General features: G+C 37.4%; 1 protein-coding gene across 1 annotated transcript; it reads left to right on the plus strand.

The window, feature by feature from the left end:
- The first annotated feature begins 9,038 nt into the window (after positions 1 to 9,038).
- LOC139875665 (uncharacterized) lies at positions 9,039 to 9,710 on the plus strand. Its single transcript, XM_071862981.1, has 2 exons — positions 9,039 to 9,412; positions 9,533 to 9,710. The coding sequence occupies exons 1-2, from the start codon at positions 9,039 to 9,041 to the stop codon at positions 9,708 to 9,710; spliced, it is 552 nt and encodes a 183-aa protein (XP_071719082.1).
- Positions 9,711 to 15,312: the final 5,602 nt, after the last annotated feature.

Here is a 15,312-nt window from a genome sequence, read left to right on the forward strand (position 1 = left end):
TGTCAAGTCTTAATTTGGATATATGGAATAGAGATGTTGTGGAAGAAAATGTTCATAATAAGAAGACACTCACATTGTATGGAATGTGCTTGACAATGATGATGCTCATGCTCCAACTCCTACAGATGACATGAATGAATTATTGGCACCATTTGATAACGAAGATCTTTCGAGCTTGAATTCTTCAGATTACTTTTTTTTTGGCGGAACTAGAAGATATGTTGAATAGTTCCACATAATGTATCAATCATTATTTCTGAGATCCAAACAAAAAGTTTCGAATGGATTCAATCCCGTTGGAAGCGTGGCAACTTAGCTTGGCAAAATTGGTTATTCAATCCAAAAGTATTCGATGTTGATCCGGTGGCAAAAGTTGGAATTGGTTAACTCAATGGGTTTTTTTTCACTCTTTGTCTTCCTTGCTTCTCCAAATAGTGATTAAACAAGGTTTTAGACTTGTACTTTGTCGTTGATTTTTCAACACTGTAATCGTTTATTTCCTTGGCTTGTTTTCAAGTTCAATAACTATTTGGGAAGGCGATCGAGACAAAGAGTTTTTTCCCATCTCAAATCTCTTCGAGTGCCTCTTCTCTTTGACCACCGTTAATACCACAATGAACACTTTCTAATTGTTTCTTTATTTCTTCTTAAAGAATTCTTTGTAGGCATTACTATTAGTTGTTGGTTTTGTTTCGTGATGCATAGCCTCGAGTTTGTTTGAAGTTTAGGGACTCTTTGAGTTGCCTCTAGTTTGTAATTGTTGATTTTTGTTTCTAATAAATGGTAGAAAAAAATTGTATCGATCATTATTAATACATTTGAAATTTCGATGTTTATTTGAGAATGTGATTCTTTTAGTTTAGTTGATAAGAATATAGGTTGTAAGCTGCAAGGTGTAATCAACAATTCAATGTGAATATAGTCTTTTCATTTATATAAAACCTTGAATGCATTTGCTTATATGTTATAGTTGTTTTATATTAAGACGGTATGTTACCAGTGTAATGATATTCAGTGGTGGAGCCATGATTTAAAGATGAGGAGGACTCAGTGTCACAGATGTATCTCGATAATCTCATCGTGCGACACTTAGTCACCACTAAGTCAATCTTACTCGAACCTTCCAACGATTTGAGTAACCTACAAAGAACAAATGGGAAATAGCGGAAAATACTTGTAGTGATTGAAAGAACTTTACAATAGAGGATAGAAGAAATTTGATGTGTATTTTCCAAATGAGGTTGACCATATTTATTCTACTCTTACTACATAATGGATGAATAAGATTAAATGAAGTGAATGACTAGGATCAAAGTATTAGAAACTTTAAAAATGTACATAATTCTAGAGATATCCATAGAGTTTTTACATCATTTCAAATATGAACTAAGGAGAGAGTTCTAAAAAACATTCTATGCAATTCTTAGATCTTTCGAATTTAGGTTAATATCACACAATTGGGCTACAAGGTGAATGGGTTAAGCCACAAGCTTAGTGAATTGTGACATCAACCAATATTTGAGTAATTACAAATTCTATCTATAAAATGTAATTTTTTTATCTAGAAAATGAGTTAACAATTATAACAAAGATTTAAATAGAATATAAGTATGAGTGAAACCAATAAATAAATTATATTAAATATAATCTATAACAATAAGTTATTTCTGCACACACATAGGCATTTATCACAAACTAGCTTGTTGATAATAGTTAAATAGTTATAATTAGTTAATTATTCATATAACTTACAACAAAATACAAGATCATTCGAAAAAATGTTATCTTTTGTATTAATAGTTGAACGTGTTTACACTTCTTGAAAGTAAAAACAATTGTAGAAAACATAGCATTATTATTTTTTAAATATAAAGAATCAAATAAGTTTGAATTGTAACATAAATGCCAGCATTGCCTTCAAACCGTACGGGTATCGGTTAACACGACATTTGAATAATTCGGATAATGTTTGTAGTATCTAATTAGCTCATGTGGGTTAGATTAAAAGGGTTGGTTGTTTGGCAACTTTGTCGCCGCTTGATCGGCACGGTTTTCTCCTCCTTCCCTGCTTGTATCTTCACAAGTTCATTTCCCTCATGATGTTGATTAGTCTACGACGATCCTATTATCGCTTTTTAGATTAGAATCCTCTTTTTCCGATTTTATGATACTGTTTATACCATTGTATAGATGAGCATAGGGACTTGTAATGTCATAATCCGGGTAATAAAATAAACTTTTTGCTTTTCAAAAAAAAAAAAAAAAACATAACTACCAGTAATCATAAAATTGTTACGCTCCATTAAGCACTACAATTTTCATTAGAAAATATACATTTAAAATAAATAACTAAAATGTTTATAAAAGCCTATCTTATCTTATTTAATAGACGTAATATAAACACAATTACTACATGGAATGAAATTATTAAAAGAGAAAAAATTAAAAGGAAAACTTACAATCGAAAGTGACTAATTGCATATTTGAAGAGAAGTTTAATTGCTCCGTAAAGTATTTTTAATACGTAAGGAAATTAAAATTCAATGCATAATGGCTTGGTAAATTAGATATAATTGACGTACAATAGACTTGTTTACTCAATATACTAGTGTTTGTCTAGTTGAGATATATTTTGTGTAAAACTCAACGTATAATAAAACTCTTTGTGTAGTTAGACTTAGTAAAATATAATATTACGTAAATAGGAGACATTGGGGGAGGTTTAGCACCACCATGTCTCCCCTTGTTTATGCCTCTGATTAGGGGTGTTCATCGGTTCGGTTTTCGATTTTTCGGTTTATTCGGTTCGGTTTTTTTGGTTTTGAAACTTCTAAAATCAAAACCGAAAACCAAACCGAAACCAAATTTAAATATCAAAACCAAAACCAAAACCGAACCGAAAACCGAATTGGATTTCGGTTTGGTTTCGGTTAAAACCGAAAATTACTAAAAATAAAAAATCTAACAAGCATAATTACTTACATATAAATTAGGAATTACGGTTGTGGAATTAATTTAAATATACAAGGTATATAGCATGTTTATTGTTTAATAAAAATAAAATAATACATTAAATGTAATATAAATATAAATATTATAAATATAAATATGTTTTAATATGTTACTAATTTGAATTCGGTTTTTAATTCCGTTTTCGATTAACCAAATATAAAATTTTCAAAACCAAAAAACAAACCGAAAACCGAATTACAAATTCGGTTTCGGTTTCAATCGATCCAAACACTGTTTGAAAAATTCGGTTTGGTTTTTTTTGGTTTGGATTCGATTCGATATTCGGTTTATTCGGGTTGAAACTAAATGGTGCACACCCCTACCTATGATGATATTGTTTTTTGAATGAATCATCAAGACATATCTTGTTACTTGGTATTAGTGTGTATATAGTTTTGTAGGTTGATTTTATATGTTTAGCCCATAGCACACTTTTATTGTATAGCCTGTAGGGTTTCAGCCCATTGTATTTTCTATATATTGTAGTTAATGAGAATGATTCAATTGATTGGAAAATATTCACTTTATATGGTATCAGAGCCAAATACTCTAAATATTAGGGTTTGAGCACCGTAACTCTTTTCCAATCGGTAATTACATCTACCTTTCTTTTACAATCGGCGACTTCATTCTCTTCTCTTTCACGCTCAACTACCTCCCGAATACTGGGGTGAGGCCCTTCATATGGCCACTGATTTACTTAATATTCTACTCTCTACATCCATCTCTAATGATATTCCATTTACTCGCCTTTTCAACAAAAACCCTAAATTCTCCCACCTTCGAGTCTTCGGTTGTTTGTGTTATCCACATCTCCAAACACCTCACAAACTCGCCAAACGTTCTACACCTTGCATCTTTCTTGGCTATCCGGCCAACCATCGGGGGTATCGTTGTCTAGATCTTGATTAAAAAAAAATCATCATATCTCGACATGTCACTTTCTACAAAACTATATACACACTAATATTGTCTAGAATACCAAGTCCAAGGTGAGGGGTAGACCCATCCATAACTAACTCGAGGATCTTGTATCATTCCTGTACGAACTTCGCTGCTAATATTTTTAGACGAACGACGGACGTTGCTACTCATTGTGAGTTATAGAGAAAGATAGTGATGATGCTATTTAGATGAGAAGGAAAGAACAGCGACAACTAAAGGTAGTGTTTGTTGATAAGAAGAAAAAAGAAAGACGCAAAGAGAATTATACTCCTTTTTTCTTTAAAGTTATCGAAATCAGGAAACAAGTACTCCGTAATTGATTAATTACTATGGTTGTTGTTCTTTGTAGACACCAACAATTATTTAATTGTTATTGAAAGCATAGAACAAAGGAATTTATGAGATGCTTTTTTTTAAAACCGGAATCCCAAAATTTAATGGTTGTTTAAATCGGAATTTCAAAACCCATCTCTCGCCTAAACTTACATGTTACCACTCCACCTGACATCCCAAAATCACATATCCAAGCCCTTATCGACCCAAACTGGAAACATGCAATGATTGATGAATATAATGCTTTAATTAAGAATGGTACTTGGGTTCTGGTTCCACGTCCTTCGGGGGTTAATATTGTTAGATCTATGTGCTTGTTTAAACGTAAGTTACACTCTGATGGTTCTTTAGACAGGTTCAAAGCTCGTTTGGTTGCTAATGGGAAAAGTCAACGACCTGGTATTGATTGTGGTGAGACTTTTAGTCCGGTGGTAAAATCGGTGACTATTCGGGCTGTACTTAGCCTATCCGTTTCTCGACATTGGCCGATTCATCAGCTTGATGTCAAGAACGCCTTTTTACATGGTGATCTTATAGATACTGTTTACATGCACCAGCCTCCAGGTTTTCATGATCCGACAAAACCAGGTTATGTATGTCATCTTCGAAAATCATTATATGGTCTGAAGCAGGCTCCTCATGCTTGGTTCCATCGATTTGCTCAGTATGCTCTTGGTGTTGGTTTTCAACACAGCCGATGCGACTCTTCATTGTTCATTTACCGACATGGGACACATATTCCTTATTTGCTTTTATGTGTGGATGATATTATTCTCACTGCTTCGTCCACTTCTCTTTTACAGAAGATTATTACCTCACTTGGCAAAGAATTTGCCATGACTGATCTTGGACCACTTGATTATTTTTTAGGGATTTCTGCTATTCGTACTTCACATGGCATGTTTTTATCTCAACGGAAATATGCACTTGATATTTTGGATCGCGCTGATATGTCTAATTGTAAGCCTTGCAGTACTCCTGTTGATACACAGTCTAAACTTAGACCTAATGGGCCTCCAGTCACAGATCCCACTCTATACCGCAGCTTAGCAGGTGCTCTACAATTTTTGACATTTACCCATCTTGACATTACTTACGCGGTCCAGCAGTTGTGTTTGTTCATGCATGACCCTCGTGAACCTCACTTTAGTGCTCTTAAACATGTGTTGCGTTATGTTCGTGGGACAGTTGATAATGGGCTTCAGATTTTCCGTCCTCCACCACGAAACTCATTGCCTACTCTGATGCAGATTGGGGAGGTTGTCTTGACACTCGTCGCTCTACATTTGGATATTATGTATTCCTTAGTGATAATCTTTTATCTTGGTCTTTTAAAAGACAGGCAACCGTCTCTCGCTCAAGTACCGAAGCTGAATATCGAGCGGTTGCCAATGCTGTTGCTGAGACATGTTGGATACGCAACTTACTTAGGGAGCTTCACACACCACTTTTTGAAGCTACTTTGGTTTATTGTGATAATGTAAGTGCGGTTTACCTTTCTACTAATCCGGTTCAACATCAACGCACAAAACACATTGAGATAGACATACATTTCATGCGTGATAAGGTTGCTACAGGAGACGTTCGTGTGCTTCACGTCCCTACTACTTCTCAGTATGCTGACATATTTACTAAGGGACTGCCTACTCAATTATTTACAGATTTCAAATCTAGCTTGAACGTCCGTTCCTTAACTCCCGTTCCAACTGCGGGGGCGTATTAGTGTGTATATAGTTTTGTAGGTTGATTTTATATGTTTAGCCCATAGCCCACTTTTATTGTATAGCCTGTAGGGTTTCAGCCCATTGTATTTTCTATATATTGTAGTTAATGAGAATGATTCAATTGATTGGAAAATATTCACTTTATACTTGGTGGTGTTAAATAATCCTTTAATGAATTTGCTTATATATATATATATATATATATATATATATATGTTATAGTTGTTTTATTTAAAGAACATATGTTACCAGTGATATGATATATTATACATATAATCAATTAGAAAACAGAAAAAGACAAAAAAAAGTCACTATTCAATTAGGCTAAATTCGTAATTAACTCTAAATTGAGGGGTAGTTTGCTTTACGCTTTTTTTTAGTGGATAAATAAAAAGAAAATGTAATGAAATATTAAAATGGAAGCCTGCCTCATTCGTTTGCTGTTGGGTTTGCTGATCAGCAGGTCCTGAGTTCAAAACTAGCTTTAACCTTTTTTTCCCCTTTTTTGGTGGGCTACATCAATTGGGCCAGCGAAGCGGGCCGACCCGAATACTTGTTGTTAAATAATCCTTTAATGATTGTTTTTTATTTCTTTGTAAATTAGACTTCTACTTTAATGGGTCAACCATAGTCCGGTATTCCAGCAAGTCTTAGATAAAACACTTCCGTCACCTTGAAAGTCGATGTCTACAGCTTTGGTGTCTTGCTACTTGTAATCATCTCCTGCCAAAAGAGTGTGGAGGAATATGGGAGTGGAAACGAATATCGTGAAATCTTGACGTATTACGCAAGGGATTGCTATCAAGAGTAAAATTTGGGTGCATTGGTCGGGAACGATACAGAGGCTTTACATGACTTTAAGAGGCTAACAACGTTTATGATGGTTGATCTTTCTTGGGTCCATCAAAAACCATCTATGAGGCCAACCATGAGGAACGTCATTCAGATGCTAGAAGGAGTTGCTAAATTTTTTGAACCGCCGTATTACAAGCGACGGTAAAGGATCGAGTACCACATACCACCGTGGCAGTTATCCACCCAAAATCGAAAAATCCAAGCTAAAATGTACGAAGTGTGGGAAATCAAGACACACGAAGGATCAATATTTCAAGCTAAAAGGGTTTTCGGAGTGGTGGACTAGACCGGGCAAAGCGAAGGCGGCTATGGGCGAGCAAACAACCATCACCACCGATCTAGGGTTTGGTGGTATCGCGATGGACAACATTGAAAAAGGTATGCATATGTTTTCTCTGCCATATTCCTTTAAACAAATGGACTACACTACGGGGATTAAACCCAATACACATAACTGGGCCGAATAAGATTAAGCCCAATAAATTGAATAAAACATATGTCCTGACCAAGTTTAAGGGATTATCACCAAAAAAATCTCATTTTTTGACCTTTTTTGCATGAGAGTTAAAAAAAATTGCCAATTTGCCCTCGCAAGGAGCAAGGTGCCTCTTGCTCCCTTGCGACTTTGGTTCCACCTAGGAGCAAGGAGCAGGACACCTTGCTCTCCTTGATACGCTTTGATTCATACCGCAAGGAGGTTAAGGTGGTGCTTTCAAGCGCATCACATTCTGGTGCTAACCGACTCGCCTATCAAACAGGTATGACGTCATTAGAATGACCAAGTACAACGGAGAACGTTTCTAATATTCGCATTGCATGTTTTAAGCAAACCGGAGATTTCTGGCCGAATGGCAAAATGGGCAATTGAACTTGGAGAACATGAAATCACTTACGCCCCTCGTAACGTTGTTAAGGGGCAAATCTTGGCTGATTTCACGGTAGAATTTATTAACCCGGGACCATCAACACCTGTCGATGAAACGGCTTCACATGCTGTGACGTGGGAACTCTATACCGAGGGAGCATCTAGTTCAGAAGGGGTCGGTACCGGTTTGATACTTACCAACCCTGATGGCGAAGAACACACTTACGCTCTACGCTCCGCGTTTCCTGTTTCTAACAATGAAGCTGAATACGAAACGTTGCTCTCTGTGTTATGCATAGCGGAGAAGATAGGTATTAAGGCGTTGAAAGTTTCGGTTGATTCCCAACTGGTAGCAAATCAGCTGAGCGGAATGTTCGAATCAAGGGACCCGACCATGCAAAAATATCTAAAATTAGCAGAAGAAATAATAATAATAATAATAAATATTATTCTTTCTCAATCACGCAAGTGCCACGGTCAATGAACAAAAAAGTTGATGCCCTCAGCAAATTTACTTCTTTGACATTCAACCACTTTTCTAAGGATGTATGGATTGAAGTTGTTGAACAAAAATCCACTGATGTGGTACAGGTATCAAGCCGTCGTGCTTATAAAACCTAAACATCACTACAAAACAATTCATTGGCAAAACATTTTCATGAGCGTTTGGCTTTCCTTAACATTTGATAAATGATGTTTCGGAGGTGGCAGCACCCGGCGAGGAGGTGAACACTTGGATGAATACTATTATTTATTATCTAAAAGATGGCACGCTACCCATTGACAGCGTAGAAGCCAGGAAAATACGCACCAAAGCACCCATGTACATAATACGTGACAATGTACTTTACAAGAAGTCCTTTTTTGATCCGATACTTCATTGTGTTGGTCCACAGGAAGATAAAATGGTAATCAGAGAAGTGCATGAGGGAACATATGGGATCATTCGAGATTCCGTACCATTGTGGAAAAGATTATGCGTTTGGGCTACTACTGGCCATCCATGTACCGAGATACAAGTAATGTCATCAAAAATTGCATTTCCTGTCAACATCATGCACCACAGATTCACGTGCCGTCCCATGAATGGAATCCTATATCATCTGCCTGGCCTTTTCATAAGTGGGCAATTGATTTGATTGGTCCGTTTCCAGATGGGAGACACCTTGTCGTAGCCATTGATTTCTTTACCAAATGGGTGGAGGCAAAACCCTTGAAAAGCATCACCGACAAGCAGATTGTTAACTTTGTATGGGAGGAGATAGTGTGTCGTTACGGCGTACCAAATGAAATTGTCAACGATAATGGGAAACAGTTTAGACATGACCCGTTTTCACGCATGGTGTGATGGACTAAACATCAAGCAAAGCTTTAGTTTTGTTGCTCACCAACAAGCAAACGACCAAGTTGAAGTTACTAACAGGGACATTGTCTCTGACATTAGAGCTAGGTTGGGTACGGACCGTAAAGGTTGGGTTGATGAATTACCAATGGTCTTGTGGGCATTTCAGACCACACCTAAGGGAAGTAATTGGGAGAAACCTTTCAGTCTTGTTTATGGGTCTGAAGCAGTTATCCTAGCTAAAATAGCCGTTCCAACGCAACGCATCACGGAGTTCAATGAAGAAACCAACGAAATACACCTATGGGAGAACTTCAATTTTTTGGGGGAACGCAGGTGCATAGCAGCCATCAATGAGGCATCCAACAAACAAAAGATCGCCAAGCACTACAAATGACGCGTACGTGAGCGTACGTTCCGTCCTGATGATTATGTTTGGCATAACAACAATGCTAGAAGGATTCAGGACCTTGGCAAGTTGGGACCTAATTGGGATGGTCCTTACGAATTTGTGGATGCTCTTGGTAACGGAGTGTGCAACTTGAAAACGCCTGACGGCAAATTTGTGCCACGCACATGGCATGCAACCAATCTTAAAAAATTCTATGCTTTATGCTTAGAATGTTTGGAATAGTGAAACTTGGTTTCTTTTCCTTTTCAATGTTTTTACTATTAGCTTGTGACTGATCACCACAACTTTGTAAGCGCGATGCGCCATGGATTTATTTGGTTGTTTTGTTTGAACATGATGCATTTTTCAATTGTTATTTAATGCGTTACGTAACTATTTATGGCAGCACTCCGGTGTAATAATTTTAACTCCATTCCTATATACACATACCTTGAACAATGTACAATCTAGCTTTCGGACGACATGAACGACACTTTGCGTAGAAACGTACGCCAAGTGACACCATCACTGGATGCCTTCGGGTTTCGTACCCGTTGCGTTTATCCCGACATGTTCTAGATACATGTATGTCATGGAAAATTTATCAAGTATAACCTTGAAATGCCACGTTTCCGTGACGACGTTAACGTCTAAACGTATGCTTAAATGATACACATTACAAAATAAGACAAGATACAATAAAAGCACAGTTACAAATACTTGTCCAAATAGATTGTTTCATTACAAATGATCCATCATTTACATTCAAATAAAATACAAAAAATAACAAAGCATCACGGTATCATCTTGACAATTTTGGTGGCGTCCAAACCCGATTGGCTGCCAATAGCTTCAACAAACAGCACTTTCACCTCCTTGACCTTCTTGGCAATGGCGTCGTATTTGTCATACGCGTTCGGGTCCAGATAGTCCTGTATTTTGCCGGGTAAAGGAGTGGGAAGCGGTGCGTTTTTGTTAATAACGTTGAATGTCTCCAACCGTTCGACGCTCTTGGAAGCGTCAAGAAGCCTGCCGAAAGGCCCCATGACTTGTGGAGACGTGATGGCCTTACTAAAGATGGTAGGGACCATGGAGCACAGTTGCTGGAAGTCATCCGTTACCTTCTTATGGGCAACGGTTAACTCTTGAACCTGGGTCGCAAGCAGCTCCTTGCTTATTTTCTCTTCCGACAATTCCTTTTGTGCCACGGTCAATTCGGCAAGAGTTTGTGTGACACTGCTAATTTTTTATTTTTTTTTATATAAAACGTACGCGGAAGCATTAAAATTAATTAACCATTACAATAACATAAACATATTTAATTACATATCCAAATCATTTGACGGCTAATACTAAACAATAATTCTAGTGTCACGTGACATTACAACCAAAATTCAGTTTTAACGGAAAAGACACATCAGAGTTTCTTCATAGTCAAACATGACATCACCATGCCCGTCTTCTCCCCAAAAAGCATCACTTACAAAAGCTAACAACCTGCAGGGAGAGGATGGAGGGGAATTAGCATGAAGCTAAGTGAGTACGACTAACTACAGGCGATAGTATACAGGAACCGTCATACTAATCATGTCAGAGAAAGCTAACACACAAACATCACCCAAGTGCCATCTACAGAGACTCTGGCAGCTCGGCCAAACCATTAACCACCAGCTGATCGGAGTGGGGCTTACAGAAGTTCCTCCACCACCGTGTGTATATATAATCCACACGCGACGGACGCGTCATTCACATATATATACACCTCGATTGTCTAGGCTACCACATGAGGAACCCAATCCGCAGGTTGATCTCTCCTACCGAGGTTACCACACAATAGGGATGCACTGGGCTTCAGCAGATAAGCATCAACTAACATCCAGTCATCACAATGTAATAACTATCCACAACAGTAAGTATATCTAACAAGCATGGCAACCATAATATGACATGCTACTCTATACTATATTTTACAGTTAGTCCCACTCACCAAATACCAGCAACCAGCTCAGATAATCTATTACTAAGCAGATTCCTTATCTTTATCACATGAACATAAGGCAAATCAAGTTAGTTACTGTTCGTTAACACCAAATAACACAATACAGAAATTTTTGTATCAAAAAGCGCCCGCTAAATTTTTTTGCTTAACACTTGTGCATTTTCAAAATTTACATCATGATCATCAAAATACAAACGGGCAACATAACGGCTAAAAATCAACACTTAGTAAAATATTTCACTGCCAAAGACACTCGGTCGACTGTCAGAGATAGTCGGCCGACTGTCTACACTCACTCGGCTGAGTGTCTAGTCACTCGGTCGATGGTCTCTCACTGACACACTCGGTCGTGGGTCATACACACTTGGTCGATAGTCGAGTTGGTCGGTCGAGTGTCGGGAGACACTCGGCCGACTGTTTTTATCTACAGAAGCTGAAGACAAAGTGACGGATTTCACCCAAATTCATCCAATTCTTGCTGTAGAGCTCGATTACGACCTCAAAACTGACCAAATCGAAGACACTAAACATGTAGAAACATAAACCCAGAAGATTTGGACTCAAAAACATCAAATCTAACCACTTTGACCTAAATTACTTATTTTGTAAAAACTTACACAAAAACGCAATTTTCTTGAAGATTAAAGAATGAAAACTTGTGATTCTTACCTTGATAGAATCAGTAAATCACGAGAAACAAGATAATGTAAAAGATTTGAGCTCTAGATCAAAGATTTAAGATTAGGGTTTTGATTTAGGTGAGAGTGAAGGTACGGTGTGTGTGAGAAGAAAAGTCTAGAAATGAGAAGAAGAACACAGACTAGTCACTTAATTAGGTTAAATTCCCACACTGTGCAACACACAGGTATTTATCAGTTATCTGATATCTTTCGTACATCATTTGACAACCCAAACGAAGTCCAAGTTAAATAAACAAACATGTTCTGTGACCCTTGTCACAAACTAGTCCTAACCACATCATTATTTAATAGTAAATATTAAATAAAAATAAAAGTATATAATAACACAATACTAACTCAAGGGCAATTTAGTAATCTTACAGCTTGGCCCGATTGAGGATGTTACAAATCTACCCCCTTAAGAAGATTCCATCCTCGGAATCTGGTCAAGGTCAAACAACAGGGGATAGCGCGCCCTCATTAACTCCTCGGTTTCCCACGTCAAGTTAGAACCTAAATTGTGCCGCCATTCCACTAACACCATAGGAATCTGTTTCTTTCTTAGCTTTGTGACCTTCTTGTCCACTATTTGAATTGGCTATTCTACTAATTTCTTAGTCAAGTCAACTTTCAAATCTTTCAATGGAAGAATCTGCCTTTCATCATCTACTTTACACTTCCTTAAATAACACACATTGAACGTGTTGTGAATTCCTGCTAACTCTGATGAAAGGTCTAAAACAACAGTTTGATCTTTCAAAATTTCTTTGATTGGAAATGGCCCAATAAACCTCGGTGCTGATTTACCACGTTTACCAAACCTAATCACTCCCTTCCATGGTGAAACTTTCAAATACACTCGATCCCCTACATTAAATGTCACCAGACGTCTACGCGGATCAGCATACATCTTTTGTCGATCTCTAGCTGCTTTTAACTTTTCACGTGCAATTTCGACCTTTTCTGCGGTTATCTGAACAATTTCGGGACCTGCAAATTGTTTCTCACCTGCTTCTAACCAACTCGTAGGAATTCTGCATTTGCGACCATACAACATTTCATACGGCGACATTCGATACTCGAATGATATGAATTGTTGTAAGCAAACTCTATCAATGGAAGATGCGAATCCCAAGAACCACCATATTCTAAGACACATGCTCTCAACATGTCTTCTAACGTTTAAATCGTTCATTCACTCTGACCGTCTGTTTGTGGATGATAGGATGTACTTAGATTCACACGCGTACCCAGATTCTATTGTAAACTGTTCCAGAAGTTTGATACGAACCTAGTATCTCTGTCGAAAACTATTGAAAACGGTACACCATGTCAACTAATGATTTCTTTCAAGTACAACTCTGCTAAATCACTTAACGAAGCGGTTTCACGAGTAGCTAAGAAGTGAGCACTCTTTGTTAAACGATCCACTATCACCCAGATCATGTCGTGACCTTTCTGGGTTCGGGGTAACTTAATTACAAAATCCATCGTTATATGATCCCATTTGCACTGAGGAGTTTCTAACTGTCGTAGAGACCCATACGGTTTCTGTGCTCTGCTTTAACTTGCGCACATATATGACATTTTTTGACGAAACTTGCAACATCTGTTTTCATTGTCGGCCACCAATACAATGTTTTCAAATCTTGGTACATCTTAGTTCTACCTGGATGCACTGTCAATCTAGATTTATGCGCTTCTGTAAGGATTAAATCCCTCAATTCTCCAAACATAGGCACCCAAATTCGGTCTTTATAGGTCTTTAATCCTCTAGAATCATTGCATAGGTCAAATTTTCTCTTGGTCATTTGCTCGGTCTTTAGGTTTTCATCATTCAATGCTACTAACTGAACGTTTTTCAAATGATCGATCAAGTCTGAAACTATCTCAATTCTCATAAATCTGACATTTTCGACAGTTTTCTTTCGACTCGGAGCATCCGCGACCACATTTTCTTTTCCCGAGTGGTATTTAATCTCACAATCATAATCTTTAATCAATTCTTGACATCGACGTTGACGCATATTTAATTCTTTCTGCGAAAAGATGTACTGAAGACTCTTATGATCTGTATAGATTTCACAATGTGTACCATACAAATAGTGTCTCCAAAGCTTCAAAGCAAACACAACTGCAGTTAACTCTAAATCATGAGTAGGGTAGTTTCGTTCATGATATTCAACTGTCGTGAAGCATACACTATAACTTTATTTCTTTGCATCAAAACACAACCCAGACCTGCACGTGACGCATCACAGTAAACCACAAAATCTTCTGTTCCCTCTGGTAAAGCTAAAATTGACGCTTGACATAACAACTACTTAATAGTCTGAAAAGCCTTTTCTTGTTCATCAGTCCATCAAAAGGCTACATCTTTTCTGGTTAACTTATTCAATGGACCTGCTATTTTAGAAAAGTCTTTAATAAATCTGCTATAATAACCTGCTAAACCCAGAAAACTCTTAATTTCTGTCGGTGTTTTCGGAGAGTTCCAATTCATTACAGCTTCTATCTTAGACTGATCTACTTTGATACCCTGTTCACAAATCACATGACCCAGAAACTGTACTTCCCGCAGCCAAAATTCACACTTGGAAAACTTAGCGTACAGCTGTTCCTCTTCAGAAGCTCTAACACCAACTTCAGATGCGTAGCATGATCTTTCTCGGTTTTCGAATATATCAAGATATCATCTATGAAGACAATCACAAACTTGTCAAGATATTGACGACATACCCTGTTCATTAAATCCATAAACACTGCTGGCGCGTTTGTTAACCTGAATGGCATAACTAGAAACTCATAATGACCGTATCTTGTTCTAAATGCTCTTTTCGATATATCGGTCTCTGCAACACGTACCTGATGATACCCTGAACGTAAATAAATCTTTGAAAAGTAAGAAGCACCCTGTAACTGATCGAATAAATCATCTATTCTCGGTATCGGATACTTATTCTTTATTTTTCTCTTGTTTAAATCACGATAATCTATACACATACGAAGTGACCCATCTTTATTTTTCACAAATAAAACAGGAGCACCCCACGGGGAAGAACTTGGTCGAATAAACCACTTATCTAACAGTTCATGAATCTGAGACATCATCTCTCGGATTTCTGACGGAGCTAATCTGTAAGGAGCTTTTGCAATTGGCGTAGCA

The sequence above is a fragment of the Rutidosis leptorrhynchoides genome, chromosome 11 (assembly GCF_046630445.1).
Source record: "Rutidosis leptorrhynchoides isolate AG116_Rl617_1_P2 chromosome 11, CSIRO_AGI_Rlap_v1, whole genome shotgun sequence".
NCBI classification, from domain to species: Eukaryota; Viridiplantae; Streptophyta; class Magnoliopsida; order Asterales; family Asteraceae; genus Rutidosis; species Rutidosis leptorrhynchoides.